This window comes from Xyrauchen texanus, chromosome 24 (genome assembly GCF_025860055.1).
Source record: "Xyrauchen texanus isolate HMW12.3.18 chromosome 24, RBS_HiC_50CHRs, whole genome shotgun sequence".
NCBI lineage: Eukaryota > Metazoa > Chordata > Actinopteri > Cypriniformes > Catostomidae > Xyrauchen > Xyrauchen texanus.
Window position 1 is genome coordinate 20,714,599 of NC_068299.1, and position 16,055 is coordinate 20,730,653.

General features: G+C 39.2%; 1 protein-coding gene across 3 annotated transcripts in view; it reads left to right on the forward strand.

Moving 5' to 3' along the window:
- Nucleotides 1-463: 463 nt before the first annotated feature.
- LOC127617968 (phosphatase and actin regulator 2-like) overlaps nt 464-16,055 on the forward strand; it is a 39,251-nt gene continuing 23,659 nt past the window's right edge. For 2 of the 3 annotated variants that reach the window (XM_052090162.1, XM_052090160.1), the window contains exon 1: nt 11,991-12,253. In XM_052090162.1, coding sequence (XP_051946122.1) covers nt 12,208-12,253 — 46 coding nt within the window. In that variant the 5' untranslated portion in view covers nt 11,991-12,207. Of the gene's footprint in view, nt 712-11,990; nt 12,254-16,055 lie in introns of those variants that run through there. The other variant, XM_052090161.1, reaches the window with a different exon arrangement.

A 16,055-nucleotide genomic window follows, 5' to 3' on the forward strand; every position in this document is an offset into this window, starting at 1 on the left:
TACAAGAGTACAAAATGTTTAAAATCCCAAATGCAGTTTATTGTGCAAGCAAAACCCCAATATAACCAGAAAAAAGGTTCATGACTCAATTTTGCTAAATGTTTAGTTACTGCAGTTTGCCTTTACATGGCAGCATAGTCTTAAACCTACACCTATCTCTAACTGAAACTTGCTTCTGAAATCAGAGGGAAATGATTGTTTCATAATAATAATTTTTAAGACCAAGATACAGCCCTAATGTTTCTGCAGGACCAAGATGTTGATCTAGGTCAGCATAATACAACTTAACACTCATTATAAGGGGTCTTCTATATCAGCTGGACAACAGTAATTTAATGAATGTTACAGAGTTGTCTCATGCTACATCAACTAACCCCTCCCCAACCCCATTCTCTGTAGCCAAAGGCAATAGCTGACAGCCACAGTGGACTGGGAGGTTCCACTTGATGGGCTCTAGGCTGCCTCAGTCAGCTCACTTTAATGGAGGTAATGGCTGTTTGTCATCCAATAGCCTTCTCTGCTCTTCCTTCTGTGCACCACTGCGTTGGAGAAAACTGCGAGCACCACAGGAAGGGCTGACAAGTGAAAGAGAGAGAGAGCGGGGAGAGCGAGAGATAGAGGGGAGAAAGGGCGAGAAAAGGAAACTGTGGACCATCTTACTGGAGCAGTCGATTTTTTTTCTTTTTTGCCTTCGAGTCATGGAACATGCCTGTAAGTGCTCATTTAACTCTCTGACTCTGTACATGTGTCTGTGTGAATGCATGTGTTCGTGTTGTCTTAAATGAGTTATGAAAGTTTCTAATGCAGTATTTTAACAACTGTTCGCATTTATACTAGCACAATGTTTTAATTTGGTCTGAAAAGGTTGTCCCCATGTGTTACTGTAATAATAATGATCTGTTGACAGATGCACTCTTGTGACTTGTATGCTTTTAACATGTCTTAGATTGTATTGATGTTTTCAGTATCGGCTTACATTATGGGAATCCAGCTTGCATGATGTTTAGTCGTTGAATAAACAGACACAGGCTAGCACTGGTGCTGTATTACAGGCAAGCTATATTTGGTCCATGTGATATGATGTGTTCGATTGGATTTGCAATGCTTTTTTTTTTGTGTCACAGTAAGATGGAAATGCGGCTATTAGGTTCTGTCTGTCATTCTGCCTTTTTTATTTTTGACAGTGGAGAGGAAACCTGTATGAATTAGACAGAAATTGAGACAGAAATCATTGCTGGTCAGTCTGTTTGTGACTCTTGTAATTGCAAAAAGTGAAAATCTGAATTGAACAACATTAAAATTTACTCACTGTGGTTGTAACCAAGGTGTCAGGTATACCAAAATAGAGCTGTTTTCCTGTCTGAAATACATTCCATAGTGTTATGTGTGTGTGCACACGTGTAATTTTTCTGTGTTAATGCTTTTGACACACACTACAACCTCCATCTGGATATTTTGCAAAGCAAATCCTTATTTGTTTGAGAGTGGTTTGCAAACTCTCAGGTTTTGGGATTTTACACAGAAAACATATACATATCTATTTACATACAAGCATGGTCATTCTTTCATGCCATGAATGAAATGTAGATAATTTATGCTATGGCAAATTTGGTCATGGGGTTCAATTGAAATCAGTGGAAATGATACAGAATATGAGGCATAACCTGCTGCTAAATTAAAAGCCATTTATTTCTAATATGTTGCAGGTTACGCTCATCATCATGCAAGGATTTGTGTAGCAATATCTTGTAGTAAATGATTTGTGTGTTCATTACATGTACTCTAGGGTTGCAACGGTATGAGATTTTCACGTTATGATAACCGTCTCAGAAAATATCATGGTATCACAGTATACGGTATTACACAATTACTATTATCAGTGAAAACAGAAGGGTTATTTTATTTATTTATTTATTTTTGAGCAAACACTTTAATATAATTGAAACTTGAAACCATTTATTTTATTGAAGTATGTGTAAAAAAAGTCTCCCTTTTGAAAATAAAATAAAAAGAAAAAATAAGATAGCTAACAGAATTATAATAAACAGAATTATAAACATGATAAAAAATATAATTTTTAACTATAACATGTTATATAACTAAAGCATGTTAGTTTACATGTTAGCATAGCATGTTAAATGAACTACTAAATGAAAAATAACATCAGCTGTGTGAGCTTTTGTAGTAATGTCCTGTGATTATTAATAATTAACATCTACTGCTTCTGTCTGTACCTTTTGTCTCAGTGGTTCTCAACTGGTTTTGCTTCAGGACAGATTTTACATTGGACATCAATTGGCGACCTGCCATAGATCAAACATAACCTGTATTTAATGTATCCTGGGTTGCATTTCCTTTTATGTTGTATAGTTTTGTTCATGGATTTCCAGTACAAGGACATGCCGTATAATACTTTTCCTTGAGCAGAATATTGCACTACAGATCGCTAAGTTTGATCAAAGGAGAAAGCGAGACGTGCATGGTTGCCATGATTGCACAAAATACTTATAACAATAGGCAGAATATTTCAAATTTTTCTCAAACTGGTGGTGTTTCGTCTCTTATCTGGCAACCCTAAGCATTTTAAACGCTTGTGGAGACACATTAGGTCCCAATACAAGTGAACTGAAATATCCAATAAAAAAAAAAAATGCTTTTACGATAAATGAGCCGCGGGCCGTATGTTGCCCATGTCTGCTTTAGCTGTTTGCGAGATTATCATTAAATCAACGTCGGCAGTCCTAAATAGTCTATACCTTGGGCGGCCGCCAAAATATCATCAATTGGAGAACCTGGCATTGTTCTTTCCCTACTGTCCCCGACCCAGTCCAACTAGACCAGTTGAGAAACACTGCATCAACTCGCACACAAACTCATGTCAGATCCCGTTGCCTCACTTTTCTCAGACATTTTCTCTGCTGCGCGCACTTGTGCGTGTCGCAAGTTGACTAGTCTGACAGGCAGACAAGGAATAAAGAGATGCGCATGCGAGATTCTCCGTCCAGTTGCATTTTTTTCTCAATACCGTAGATAAGCAAATGTACATGGTATGATAACCGTCAATTTTCAAACCGTGGTATACCATGAAACCAGTATACCACTGCAACCCTAATGTACTCCGTATGGACCCAACATTGCCAAAATGTTGTGTAATTGTAATAAGTAATTCTTCTGTAGTTTGTGATACTTTAGTAGTTTTGAAGTTGAGCCCATTTTCAATTCAAAAAGTATGTTGTGCCCGATTAGTCATCTACATTTTCAATATTTTTTTCGTGCCGATTTAAAAATTTTGCAATGCAAAAATGGTATACAATGCGTCTGTACTTTTTATGTCAGGTTTTGTATGGTCGTAAGGTGGACATAATCATAACACTAGTTCACCCATGAATGAAAATTCTCCCATCATTTACTCACCCTCATGCCATCCCAGATGTGTATGCCTTTCTTTCTTCAGTAGAACACAAACAAAGATTTTTGGAAGAACATTTCAGATCTGTAGGTCAATAAAATGCAAGGGAATGGGCCCCCAAATTTTTGAAGCTCCAAAAAGCACACAACCATCATAAAAGTAATCCATACGATTGAATATCTATGCTCTGTTGTAAAAAAAACCCGCTGCATTTCCAGATTTTTCTGTATTTCACGGGTCAGTTCTCATGTGAACTTGCCAGTATGCTTACGAGAGGCAGTTTGGATTTTTTGTGTTCTGCTGCAGAAAGACAGTCATACAAATCTGGGATGGCATGAGGGTGAGTAAATGATGAGAGAAGTTTAAATTTTTGGGTGAACTAATCCTTTAACCCTGTATACCATCAGAAAAAAGTAACAAAAGTTGAATGTTGCCTTGTCATATAAATCCTACAAGTAATAAAAAATAATAAATCCTACATATGTTAAACTTAATGGCATTTTGTTAAACCACATAAGTAGTGTTTTCCATTTTTTTGCATCCTTTTACCACTCAAGATTGTGCTATTTGTCTCCCCTCAGCCAGAAAACATTGGTGGTCCACCCAATGTTGGGTCAAGTCTGTGTATGTTTCCAATGGACCAACAGCATTATTAGTGTCTGTTTCAATGCTTGATGAAATTTAATGCTCTTCACATCCCCCTCAGATGTACTATTATTAAATGTCCCAGATTTACAAATAAGAGCCATCTTTGCAGGAGAAAAACACTAACAGGCAGGATGTCAAGTATTGATCGACAAGGTTTTCCATACCTTGTTGTACTCCATTATTGGGTAAAAGGGCCAACAGGAGCCAGAGCCCTGTCAATCCGAACATCCCCAGCACTGCATCCCCAAGAAAAGGATTGATTGGTTGATCTTTGCATGTCATATCTGAAGTATCACTATGATCATAGTGATGCTTAAAACTTGGTTAAAGGGATAGTTCACCTAAAAATGAAAATTTTTATTTATTACCCTCATGTGTTCAAAACAATGATTGCCATTGTCAACATTCACTTGCATGTTATGGAAAAAAAGATTTGATCGAGGCTAACATACTACCTAATAACTCCTAGTGTTTCAAGGAAGAAAGAAAGCGATATGGGTTTGGAACAATGTGACAGTCAATAAATGATGCCTGAATTTTCATTTTTGGGGGAAATATCCCTTTAAGAAAAGGGGAAAATGAAATGTATGAGTTATCTTAGGTTCTTGGCTAATTTAGGCAAGAGCTGGTTTCTGTGGTCTAGAACAATGGTTCTCAGCTGATGGGTCGCAAACCAAAAATGGGTTGCATGTCTGTTCCTGAATGCAGATAAAAAAATGCACCTATTCCTATAACTGTTCATTGTTAGGATACCAAATTAAATGGGCTTTTTAACTTTTTTAAAAAGGAAGGAGAAATTATTGTCTTCTCTTTAGTTGCTGACATTAAAGGCTGTAAATCACACTTCTGCTGCTTTTTGTGCATTTGCAGAATTGTTTCTCATTCAAGTTGTCATGTAGATTAACAAACTGAGAACCACTGGTCTAGATATTTGCATACCATGACAAGGGCAAAAAATCATGTTTCCTCATATGTAAGAACTTTTCTCAGGGTTTAAAGTTAATAAATAAATCATCTGAGCAGAGGAAAGAACTAAATGGCATCACTTAAACAATAATTAGCTTATATTTTGTGCTGAGATTAGCATTAATAATTGATGAGTTCTTCCGATGTCTTTTCCAGTGATACAGCAATTACATTCAGTGGAAAGTTTTAGGATTGTGGGTGGACTCCAAAGATATTGAATGAAGTGATCATTTTGATTAACAGTATCTCAAATCTGACCGATATGTTTTTTTTTTTTTTTAATGGCTGATGCTGATATCCAGAGAGCAGGGGGGCCGATAGGATGATACAATTCCGATATATCACACAATTTAATATAGTAAATAACAAACATAAAATTGCAACAACAAAAAAAACTCTGCATAAACTTTTATTTAGCACTATTTACTCAATTTCAAACAAAATTTAAAAATAATATTGTATTTTAAATGGTAGATAGCAGTTTCTACAGATTTCTGTTTAGTCCTCAATTTTTATTTTATTTATTTGCACATGAAGAAGTTGTTAATATATAAGAAATAAGGAAATGACAGTACACACAGTAGTCCAGCAACCATGGATGGCATGTCCAGATTAGCAATCGCATTTACTCAAAAAATACTGAATCAAACCAATTGTACATACAGTGCATTGTGAATAAGACATTTACTTATAGCACAGGTCAAGTGCTTTTACCTTGGGTTGCATCCGAAAATCTAGGCAGCTGACTTGCTTCCTAGCTGCCTAATCCAGTGGTTATACATTTTTGGGGTTATGTTTTTTTTTTTTTTTTTTAATCCTCATCCAGTAATAATTAATGACTGTGACTGTGATCCAAGCCAGCACTATAAAAAAGTATCACATGACAGTGCTGTCTACATGCTTTTGGTAGCGGTCAGGACCTCCTACCAAAAAAAAAAAAGAAAAAAAGATTTGATTCATAGAGTGGAACTTCTAAGTTTAAAAGCTGAATTACACCAGGGACTCTTATTTTGAAATGGTTGCACTTCACTGCATCCAGCTGCTCACTTTAACAGATAAGGGAAACAAAATGTGCAATCCTAGAATAATCTATAACATATTACAATTGAAACAATTAAAAGTAAACATTGACATATTTCATCAACAGTACATCATCCACATCATCATCATCCATTGAGCATTAGTCATAAATTTCCGATATAGCATAATGATTGAGAACTGCTATGCAACAACTGGAAATGCTCACAAGCCCCCACATGCATGGAGGAAATACAACAATCACGTTTTCACACTGAAAGAAACAGCACATGCATATATTTAGTTAAATCACATTCTTTAGAAGTTTGATCATCACATTAGGTCAACCATGATTCCCATCTTTCCGCCTCCAAATTTTGTTGTATCATTTAAGATATTTAAGACTTGTTCTGACCTTCAATTTTGGAAAACTGAATTTAAGCCCCAATGAACTAAAAAACAAATGTAGGCCTACTTCATTCAGAACATATTGAAAACAGGTTGGGTCTTCATAAATGTAGCTTTGTGTAAAAAAAAAAAAAAAAAAGCCAGTAAAATTAAAAAATGTTGTCTTTGTTTCCCATGATATTGAGATTATCATGGGAAACAAAGACCGTAGCCTATGCACTATATAGGGATTAGGGAGGGATCGATCAGACTGTTCTTAAGTGAACTGACAAAATCAGACTGTTCTAAAAGCTAAATGAGCTAGCTGATTAAAGTCATGTGTGTCTGCGTGGTCAAACGCAGCAGCCGTGAAAAGATAAAATATTTTAATCTTGTGCAGTGTGTGCTGTAAGCAGTCATGAAACAAAGCAGCTGATGTCTCCATAATAAAAAAAAGCTCTGCTGCTTCATTTCTTTCAGCCACCCACGCTGCCTTTCTCCCATTGACATTATGGAACATGCTGCTACCGAGGAACTATGTAAAACCACCTTTTGTTACTTAAAAGTTTTTATAATGACTGGAAAGGTGGATTCACAATGAAATAAGATAACAAGCCACTGCTTTCTTTAAACATTAATTAAAGAGAGTGTAAAGACTCCGCAAAACTAGTCCAATGCATTTCAATAAATGAACAGCGACCGATCAAACTAAAACAGACACAACCTTTTTAGACTATATAAAAACAAAAAAACATATTGATTGTTCCACAGAGATAAGATATACAGTGCATCTGGAAAGTATTCACAGCGCTTCACTTTTTCCACATTTTGTTGTTACAGCCTTATTCCAAAATGGATTAAATTCATTATTTTCCTCAAAATTCTACAAACAATACCCCATAATGACAATATGAAAGAAGTTTGTTTGAAAAAAAAATAAAAAATATCACATGTACATAAGTATTCACAGCATTTGCCATGACACTCAAAATTGAGCTCAGGTGCATCTTGTTTCCACTGATCATCCTTGATGTTTCTACAACTTGATTGGAGTCGACCTGTGGTAAATTCAGTTGATTGGACATGATGTGGAAAGGCACACACCTGTCTATATAAGGTCCCACAGTTAACAGTGCATGTCAGAGCACAAACCAAGCCATGAAGTCCAAGGAATTGTCTGTAGACCTCCGAGACAGGATTGTATCGAGGCACAGATCTGGGGAAGGGTACAGAAAAATTTCCATCATCCGTAAATGGAAGAAGTTTGGAACCACCAGGACTCTTCCTAGAGCTGGCCACCTGGCCAAACTGAGCGATCGGGGGAGAAGGGCCTTAGTCAGGGAGTTGACCAAGATCCTGATGGTCACTCTGACAGAGCTCCAGCGTTTCTCTGTGGAGAGTGGAGAACCTTCCAGAAGAACAACCATCTCTGCAGCACTTCACCAATCAGGCCTGTATGGTAGAGTGGCCACACGGAAGCCACTCCTCAGTAAAAGGCACATTACAGCCCGCCTGGAGTTTGCCAAAAGGCACCTGAAGGATTCAGACCATGAGAAACAAAATTCTCTGGTATGATGAAACAAAGATTGAACTCTTTGACCTGAATGGCAAGCGTCATGTCTGGAGGAAACCAGGCACCGCTCATCACCTGGCCAATACAACCCTACAGTGAAGCATGGTAGTGGCAGCATCATGCTGTGGGGATTTTTTTCAGTGTCAGGAACTGGGAGACTAGTCAAGATCAAGGGAAAGATGAATGCAGCAATGTACAGAGACATCCTTGATGAAAACCTACTCCAGAGCGCTCTGGACCTCAGACTCGGGCAAAGGTTCATCTTCCAACAGGACAACGACCCTAAGCACACAGCCAAGATAACAAAGGAGTGGCTATGGGACAACCAGCCAGAGCCCAGACTTGAACCTGATTGAACATCTCTGGAGAGATCTGAAAATGGCTGTGCACCGACACTCCCCATCCAACCTGATGGAGCTTGAGAGCTCCTGCAAAGAAGAATGGGAGAAACTGCCCAAAAATAGGTGTGCCAAGCTTGTCGCATCATACACAAAAAGACTGGAGGCTGTAATTGGTGCCAAAGGTGCTTCAATAAAGTATTGAGCAAAGGCTACGAATACTTGTGTACAAAGATTTCAAACAAACCTCTTTCACGTTGTCATTATGGGGTATTGTTTGTAGAATTTTGAGTATAATTCATTTATGAGAATAATTAATTTAATCCATTATGGAATAAGGCTGTAACATAACAAAATGTGGAAGAAGTGAAGCGCTGTGAATACTTTCCGGATGCACTGTAGTTGGCAAACATTAACTGCACTGAAGTTGATGCAATTAATTCGTTTTTATTACCATAACACCGCCCTTTCCCTTTTTCACCGTGAGCGCGATCTCCAAAGCAGCACTGGACATTGCGTATTGCGGAGCATGACTTGAATGGATTTGGACTGACACAATTTAGACAAATTAATAAAGATTTCTGCCACAAGTATTCATTTGTACATGCAATTATCATTTAATTATCAAAGGTACAAATACTCTTTTTGAAGTTGAAATATTCCATTCAAAATCCTCTTGGCTCAGTGATCTAAGAGGGCACGTGCCCTTAGTCTGACTGGGCATGCCCATTCTGAATGTGAACAGAACGAAGGTTGGAGTTAACGCTAGGTCATTCTCTAATGTGCAGCATAATAAAGACTGATACAAGTATTTGAGGGTTATGTTTGTTTTGATGGTTTGCAAAGAGATTCGTTTTGCCATTAGCCGTCTGCCATTACGGTCTTCCCATATGCACTTAGGCTGCACTCTAATGCGACTGGATGGATTATTCTCTCTACAGTAAATCCATGCTTCAGTCTCTTGGGATATCTGACTATATTGGAATTCAGATTAAGGTTCTCTAGTTTTCTCAAAACAGTCGAGCTTACAAGTGAATTTGACTTGTGTGACTGGACAGATTTACTTATTCGGTATGGTGATTCATGCCCCAAACCCATTTAATTATAAAATACAAACAAAATAACTAAACACAAAATATCTTTTGTGCTCCAAAGCAAAAGGTGCAATCACACACCGTTCATAATTCTCAAAAGATTAAACCAATTTGCATTCAGAATGGATCGATGTGGTCAATAGATGGCAGCGTTCTCCAGAATACTGTCAAGAGCATGAGGAGGTGTGTTGTGCTTTGGTGACTCACCATGCTCCACTTCTGTTTTTAAACTTGGGCCTGAGGCATAATCAGTTGTAAGGAACTCATTATAGAATGCAAGGATTCAGATCTCTTGTATGCATACAACTGAAGCTGTCTTTAATAGTTTCCAGCAATGTATTTTAATCATTGCAATTCATTCCAAGTTTTTTGTGCTAAAAATACAATGTGAGTTTGACCTGATCATAATTTGTATGTCTGTAACTTGGTCTATTTCATCTTTGTCCAGAATACACAGAAAATTATAATAATATACGGTTCTGCAATTAATTTGCTCTTACAACTGGGTTGTTTTGGCTGAAGTTTGCTTTCAATAGATTTTCTGGGGCATATGCATGCATCTGTTTCTCTCTTTCTCTGTGTGTGTGTGTGTGTGTGTGTGTGTGTGTGTGTGTGTGTGTGTGTGTGTGTGTGTGTGTGTGGGTGGAATTATGCAGACATGTTAACTGATATCAGACAGACATGCATCTCTGACCACTTAATGGCCATTCAGAAGTATTTTAACCCCAGCAAAGGGGCTCCTTTTGGCCAAATGAAACTACAATAAATCTATAACAAAAGTAGTGGATTAATTAGAAAATGTTTCAGTTTGGTGTTTTTGCAGGGGGTGTGTCTCATGCAGCAGGACAGGATTTTATTCAGAATCTTCCTTAGTTATTTGGAGTTACCGGACGATATTATCTGTATTACAAAACAGCACGTTATTGCGGGGGACAGTCCATTTAGAGCAATCTGACTTTAAAAATATCTTGCCTTAGGGTACATTGTGGCAACATGATCACACAGAAAGTTGGCATGTTGTTTTCAAGAGTACTGGTACCATAGGATCGGCCACATTGTGCTGACTGACCGTCAAGTGCCATAACCCATCAGACATTTTTGCATCAACATCCGAGTTCAGATCCCATGTTGAAACCAGGAAGTAATCTCCTTTACATAATCTGTGATTATGCATTTTCCCCTCTAACGTTACATTTTTAATTGCATCTGTGGATAGGTTTAGGTTTGGGTTGTGGGTACAGTTTATAAAATATGCATTCCTCTTCACTGTATCACAGCCTGTACAGCTGAAAGAAACTCACTACACAACTTGCTTTTGGCGCCCCTCCGTGGACATTTCACCCAGAAAATGGAGCTCACGCATGTCCATACACTCAACAACACTACAACTTTGGCCACTGGGGCAGTGATTAAATTTTTCATTAAACAGACAGATTTCAGCTAAAGTTAACATACTGTTTACAATTTCACTGAGTGATCAGTCTGCATTGTGCTAAAGGGTTTACTCAGTAGCTTTCCAGTTATTGCTTGCCCCTATCAGGGTTTGTGACTTTTATACAAAACCTTTACTTCACAGCATCTAAAATCAAAAAAATAATTTGTGTTCATTAACCTTTTAAACTGACTTTTGCATCACAGACCACTAATAAAAAACAGTAACAATTTTAAAAAAAACAATAAACCTCGTAAGTAATGCAATCTGAATGCATCATCAAATCACTATATTTATAAATTGCTGTATCTGATTAGAAAAAAGTGTTATAATTGATAGTAAAGAGGACCTTCAGGAAGCGGGGAAGGGGTGGAGAGCTAACACTTGATGAGAACATTCGACTTGCTGTGCGCAGAACAATAGCTCACATCTCTCGAGTAGGCTTGTTCCGTAAGCCTTCCTGCACGGAATTCCACCCACCAATTCTGCTGTGGAAAAGAGGGTTGGGGGGGGGGAGCGTGGGCCTAAAGTCGACAGGGCATTTGGCCTCTTCTGAAAAAAAAAAAACAAACAAACAAAAAAAACAGAACAGCATACTTTGTTCTCATGCAACCTATAAAAGCGGAGCCGTAGGCTGTAAATGTGTCCTTTTATGAATACAAAAAAATAAGTAAAATACTGGTGTTTTATAGAACACTGTAGCTCAAAATTCTAAAGAATGTAATATAAGTAACATAGATTCAAGTAAAACATGTAAAAAAAAAATTATTGGCATAGGAAAACCATTAATAATGGATGATCTTTGGGTTTTAACCTAATATGAACACTCTGAATTAAAAATTAAAGAATTAAAAATTCAGAAAGCCTAGTTTTTCTATAATGTCAGACAATTAGCAACACACTATTTCTACACATGATAAACAGTTTAATTTGGTTTCTACTGTATAGTATAGCTTTATTTATAGGCCAAAAATAACATGAATACTCACAATATGCTGTATTTTCGTATGATGACACTTTTGTCCACAGCTTCTTCTTTTTTACGGACATAATTTGTCTATGCTTTAAGCGAGGCTGTGCAAGGAGGGGCTTGAAACTTCCTCTTTATTACCTCTGACTGGTTGTAATCTGCAAAAAAGGAATGACAGGCATTTCAATCCGGACTATTAGAGCACGACTGCGTTTCTTACAAGTTTACAAATGTATAGCAAAGCTAGTTTGAGAAGAAGATCTCAGAGTTGAAGAAGTGAAATGACTCTTCTGTTATGTCGATCGTGTGGGCTTTGTTGCAGAAGTTTTGAGGCGTCGTATGATTTTTGCTTAGCGGCCCATTGAAGAGAGGGATGGGCCAGACGTCTGTCTCCAGCTTGTTTCAGAAGAGAGCGAGCGGTAAGTGTCCGAAGAGCTTGTTCAATGAGTTACTGTTTACTCGCCTGTTCCGCTGTCTCTTTAAACGCTCAGGAAGTGGACACTTGAGGTGGTCAATCCTTATTAATGGTCTTAATACGTTCATTTAAGATCTTGACGTTTGCACATTGGCTTTAACCTTTTTTTTTTTTTTTTTTACACCGCAAGCGACGCAACAAACTAGAACGATCATGTTACAATCAAATAGGGCTAAGTTGTCTAAAAGAGAGCTTGTCGATCGTAGTTTGCTCGCTTGAGGGCAGTTTACACCGAACGCGCTGTTTTTCTATGTTTTCCTATGTAGGCTAAACATACGCTAGAAGAACGTCTTTGACGGTTGCGTCGCGTTCAGATTTTGTTTGAGCGTCTCGCTCATGAACGCCGCGTTATTTAGACGCCGTGTCAGGTTCTACCCTTAAGAACGCGTCTCGAGACGTCCTCGTTCTGTTAAATGCGTTGCGTTGGTTCGCGTCTAGATTACTTTACTTTTTTTTTTTTTTTTTTTGTGCAATAACGAATAATTTAGTTAAGTCTGAACGGCCCCTTACAGCAGTGGTTCTCAACCAGCGGGGTCGGGACCCACTGGGGGCCTCATCCCACTTCCATGGGGTCCTCAAGATCTCTTAAAATGATTTAAAATATGATAGATTATTATAATTTGTTAATAATGTACTGCCCCATGTACTCAGGAAATTACTGTTTCGCTCTTTTATTTTGCTGTAGTGTTTGTTGTAATATGAAGGCGATACTGTTGCATTGTTTGTGTTTACTGTTATGTGTAATTTAGTTCCTAATTGTTGTCAAGCCAGTGTGCGTATTATTTATTTTTGATCCATTATCAAATTCTGAACCATGGCCTCATATTTAGAGGTGCTAATCCTCATCCCAGCTGCTTCACACTCGACTGCCAAGCGATCCAGTGAGAGCTGAAGGTCACGGACCGATGATGACATGAAGACAACATCATCTGCAAAAAGCAGCGATGATATCCCCAGCCCACCGAACCGCACACCTTCCCCACCCCGACTACGCCTCGATATCCTGTCCATGAATATCACAAACAGGATTGGTGACAAAGCGCAGCCTTGGCGGAGACCAACCCCCACATGGAATGAACTCGACTTTGTGCCGAGGACCCGGACACAGCCCTCGCTTTGGACATACAGGGATTGGATCGCCCTAAGAAGGGACCCCCCCACCCCGTACTCCCGCAGCACCTCCCACAGTCTCTCCCGGGGGACCCGGTCATACTCCTTCTCCAGATCCACAAAACACATGTAGACCGGATGGGCATACTCCCAGGCCCCCTCCAGGATCCTTGCAGAGTAAAGATCTGGTCCGTCGCTCCACGGCCAGGACGAAAACCGCATTGTTCCTCTTCAATCTGAGGTTCGACAATCGGCCGAACCCTCCTCTCCAGCACCTTGGAGTAAACTTTACCAGGGAGGCTGAGAAGTGTGATACCCCTGTAGTTGGCACACACTCTCTGATCCCCCTTTTGAAGAAGGGAACCACCACCCCGTTCTGCCACTCCTTAGGCACTGTCCCAGATTTCCACGCAATGTTGAAGAGGCGTGTCATCCATGACACCCCCTCCACATCCAGAGCTTTCAGCATTTCTGGTCGGATCTCATCAATCCCCGGGGCTTTGCCACTGCGGAGGTGGTTCTCAGCAGGAAACCGATGGAGTGCGTACTCCAGGTAGGGAATGAGGTTTTGCCCCAAGTGAAGGAGTTCAAGTACCTCGGGGTCTTGTTCACGAGTGAGGGGACAATGGAGCGGGAGGTTGGCCGGAGAGTCGGGGCAGCAGGGGCGGTATTGCACTCGCTCTATCGCACCGTTGTCACGTAAAAGAGAGCTGAGCCGAAGGCAAAGCTCTCGATCTACCGGTCAATTTTTGTTCCTACCCTCACCTATGGTCATGAAGGTTGGGTCATGACCGAAAGAACTAGGTCGCGAGTACAAGCGGCCGAAATGGGCTTCCTCAGAAGGGTGGCGGGCTTCTCCCTTAGAGATAGGGTGAGGAGCTCAGTCATCCGTGAGGAGCTCGGAGTAGAGCCGCTGCTCCTTTGCGTTGAAAGGAGTCAGTTGAGGTGGTTTGGGCATCTGGAAGGATGCCCCCTGGCCGCCTCCCTAGGGAGGTGTTTCAGGCACGTCCAGCTGGGAGGAGGCCTCGGGGAAGACCCAGGACTAGGTGGAGAGATTACATCTCCACACTGGCCTGGGAACGCCTCGGGGTCGCCCAGTCAGAGCTGGTTAATGTGGCTCTGGATAGGGAAGTTTGGGGCCCCCTGCTGGAGCAGCTGCCCCCGCGACCCGACTTCGGATAAGCGGTTGAAGATGGATGGATGGATGGATGGATATCAAATTCTGCGTCTATGGGCACACTGTGACTGGTTTGGTTTCAATTCAAGAGAATATTCAACACATCTGGTGACTATGAAGGATGCTGATTTCAAGTTGTTTTTTAAGCAAACGAAACTCAAATGGCGTGTTAAGCTTCAATCAAACTAATTTCAAACAAGTACACTTTGCATTAAACTATAATCTTGTGCTTCTTTCTGTACCAATGTTTAATCACGAGATCTACCCCTGCATTCATTTCTGCATAACTTCCATTATTGCCTGAGAGCTATGATGTAAAAACCTCCATGACCTTTTTGGTTTACCAGACCTTAAAGGAAATTATCCTTGTGTGTTTTCATGAACAAACAAATTGCAGATGTATGTCATGATTTACATATTTTTTTATTTGGTCCTGTATGTAAAGTATACACTCGATGTTAAAGGAAATGTGAACACAAACAAAATACCTTTTAATAACTTTTGGTCAATTGAATTAACTCTGTTTAGATAGGTCCAGAAATCATTTGATACTCTCTTTGGCTAGGCCTATTCTTTTTATGTTGTATTTTGTACTACATAATTTTGTAGTAGAGGCCATTTCAGACCATTATGAACTAAAGAATTTCCTTTCTGTCAATTGGGGAACAAAGTGTTTACTGAAATTGGTCTGTTGTTTTTTCCCCCTTTGCTGGATTAAAAGTCTGAAATGCAGCTAGTTAATGTTAATACAAACACAGATTTAAAATGTATAGCCTTACACAAAGCACTTAACTGATGTAAAAAAAACAAAAAAAAACAGGTTACAATCACTTTGAAGATTAAGTTCTTAGAGTAAGTAATGAGAATTAATCTAAACTGATTTTCAGAGTGGCTTTTTTGAGACATCACACTTAACCCTGATCTCTCTTTACACACTGTATTTATTTTTTAGAACATTTAAGGCAAGTGAAATGCATGATTGTTCTATAAGAAATATGCAGTCAAAAGTTATGAAATGAGCAGCACTGAAATATGATTCCACTGAGCTTTTTAAACATTAAGTCGCGCATGCCACCTTTAGAGGCTTATTGTTTGAATAGAAGCCTTTATAATGGTCACACATTATACATAATTTTTTTTGGCATATATACAGTGAAATTCTTTTTTTTTCACATATCCCAGCTAATCTGGGGTCAGTGTGCAGGGTCAACCATGATATGTCGCCCCTGGAGCCGATAGGGTCAAGGGCGTTGCTCAACAGTGGCATCTTGGCGGTGCTGGGGCTTTAACCCCCGACCTTCTGGTCAGTAATCCAGAGCATTAACCAAAATGATGTACACACTTAAAAGAAATGTAAAACAATATTTGAAGCACATAATTTTGCTTGGCAAAAAAAAACATTTAAATTACTGTTCAAAATTAAGAAAAAAATATTTGAAGAATATCTCAGCTCTTTAGG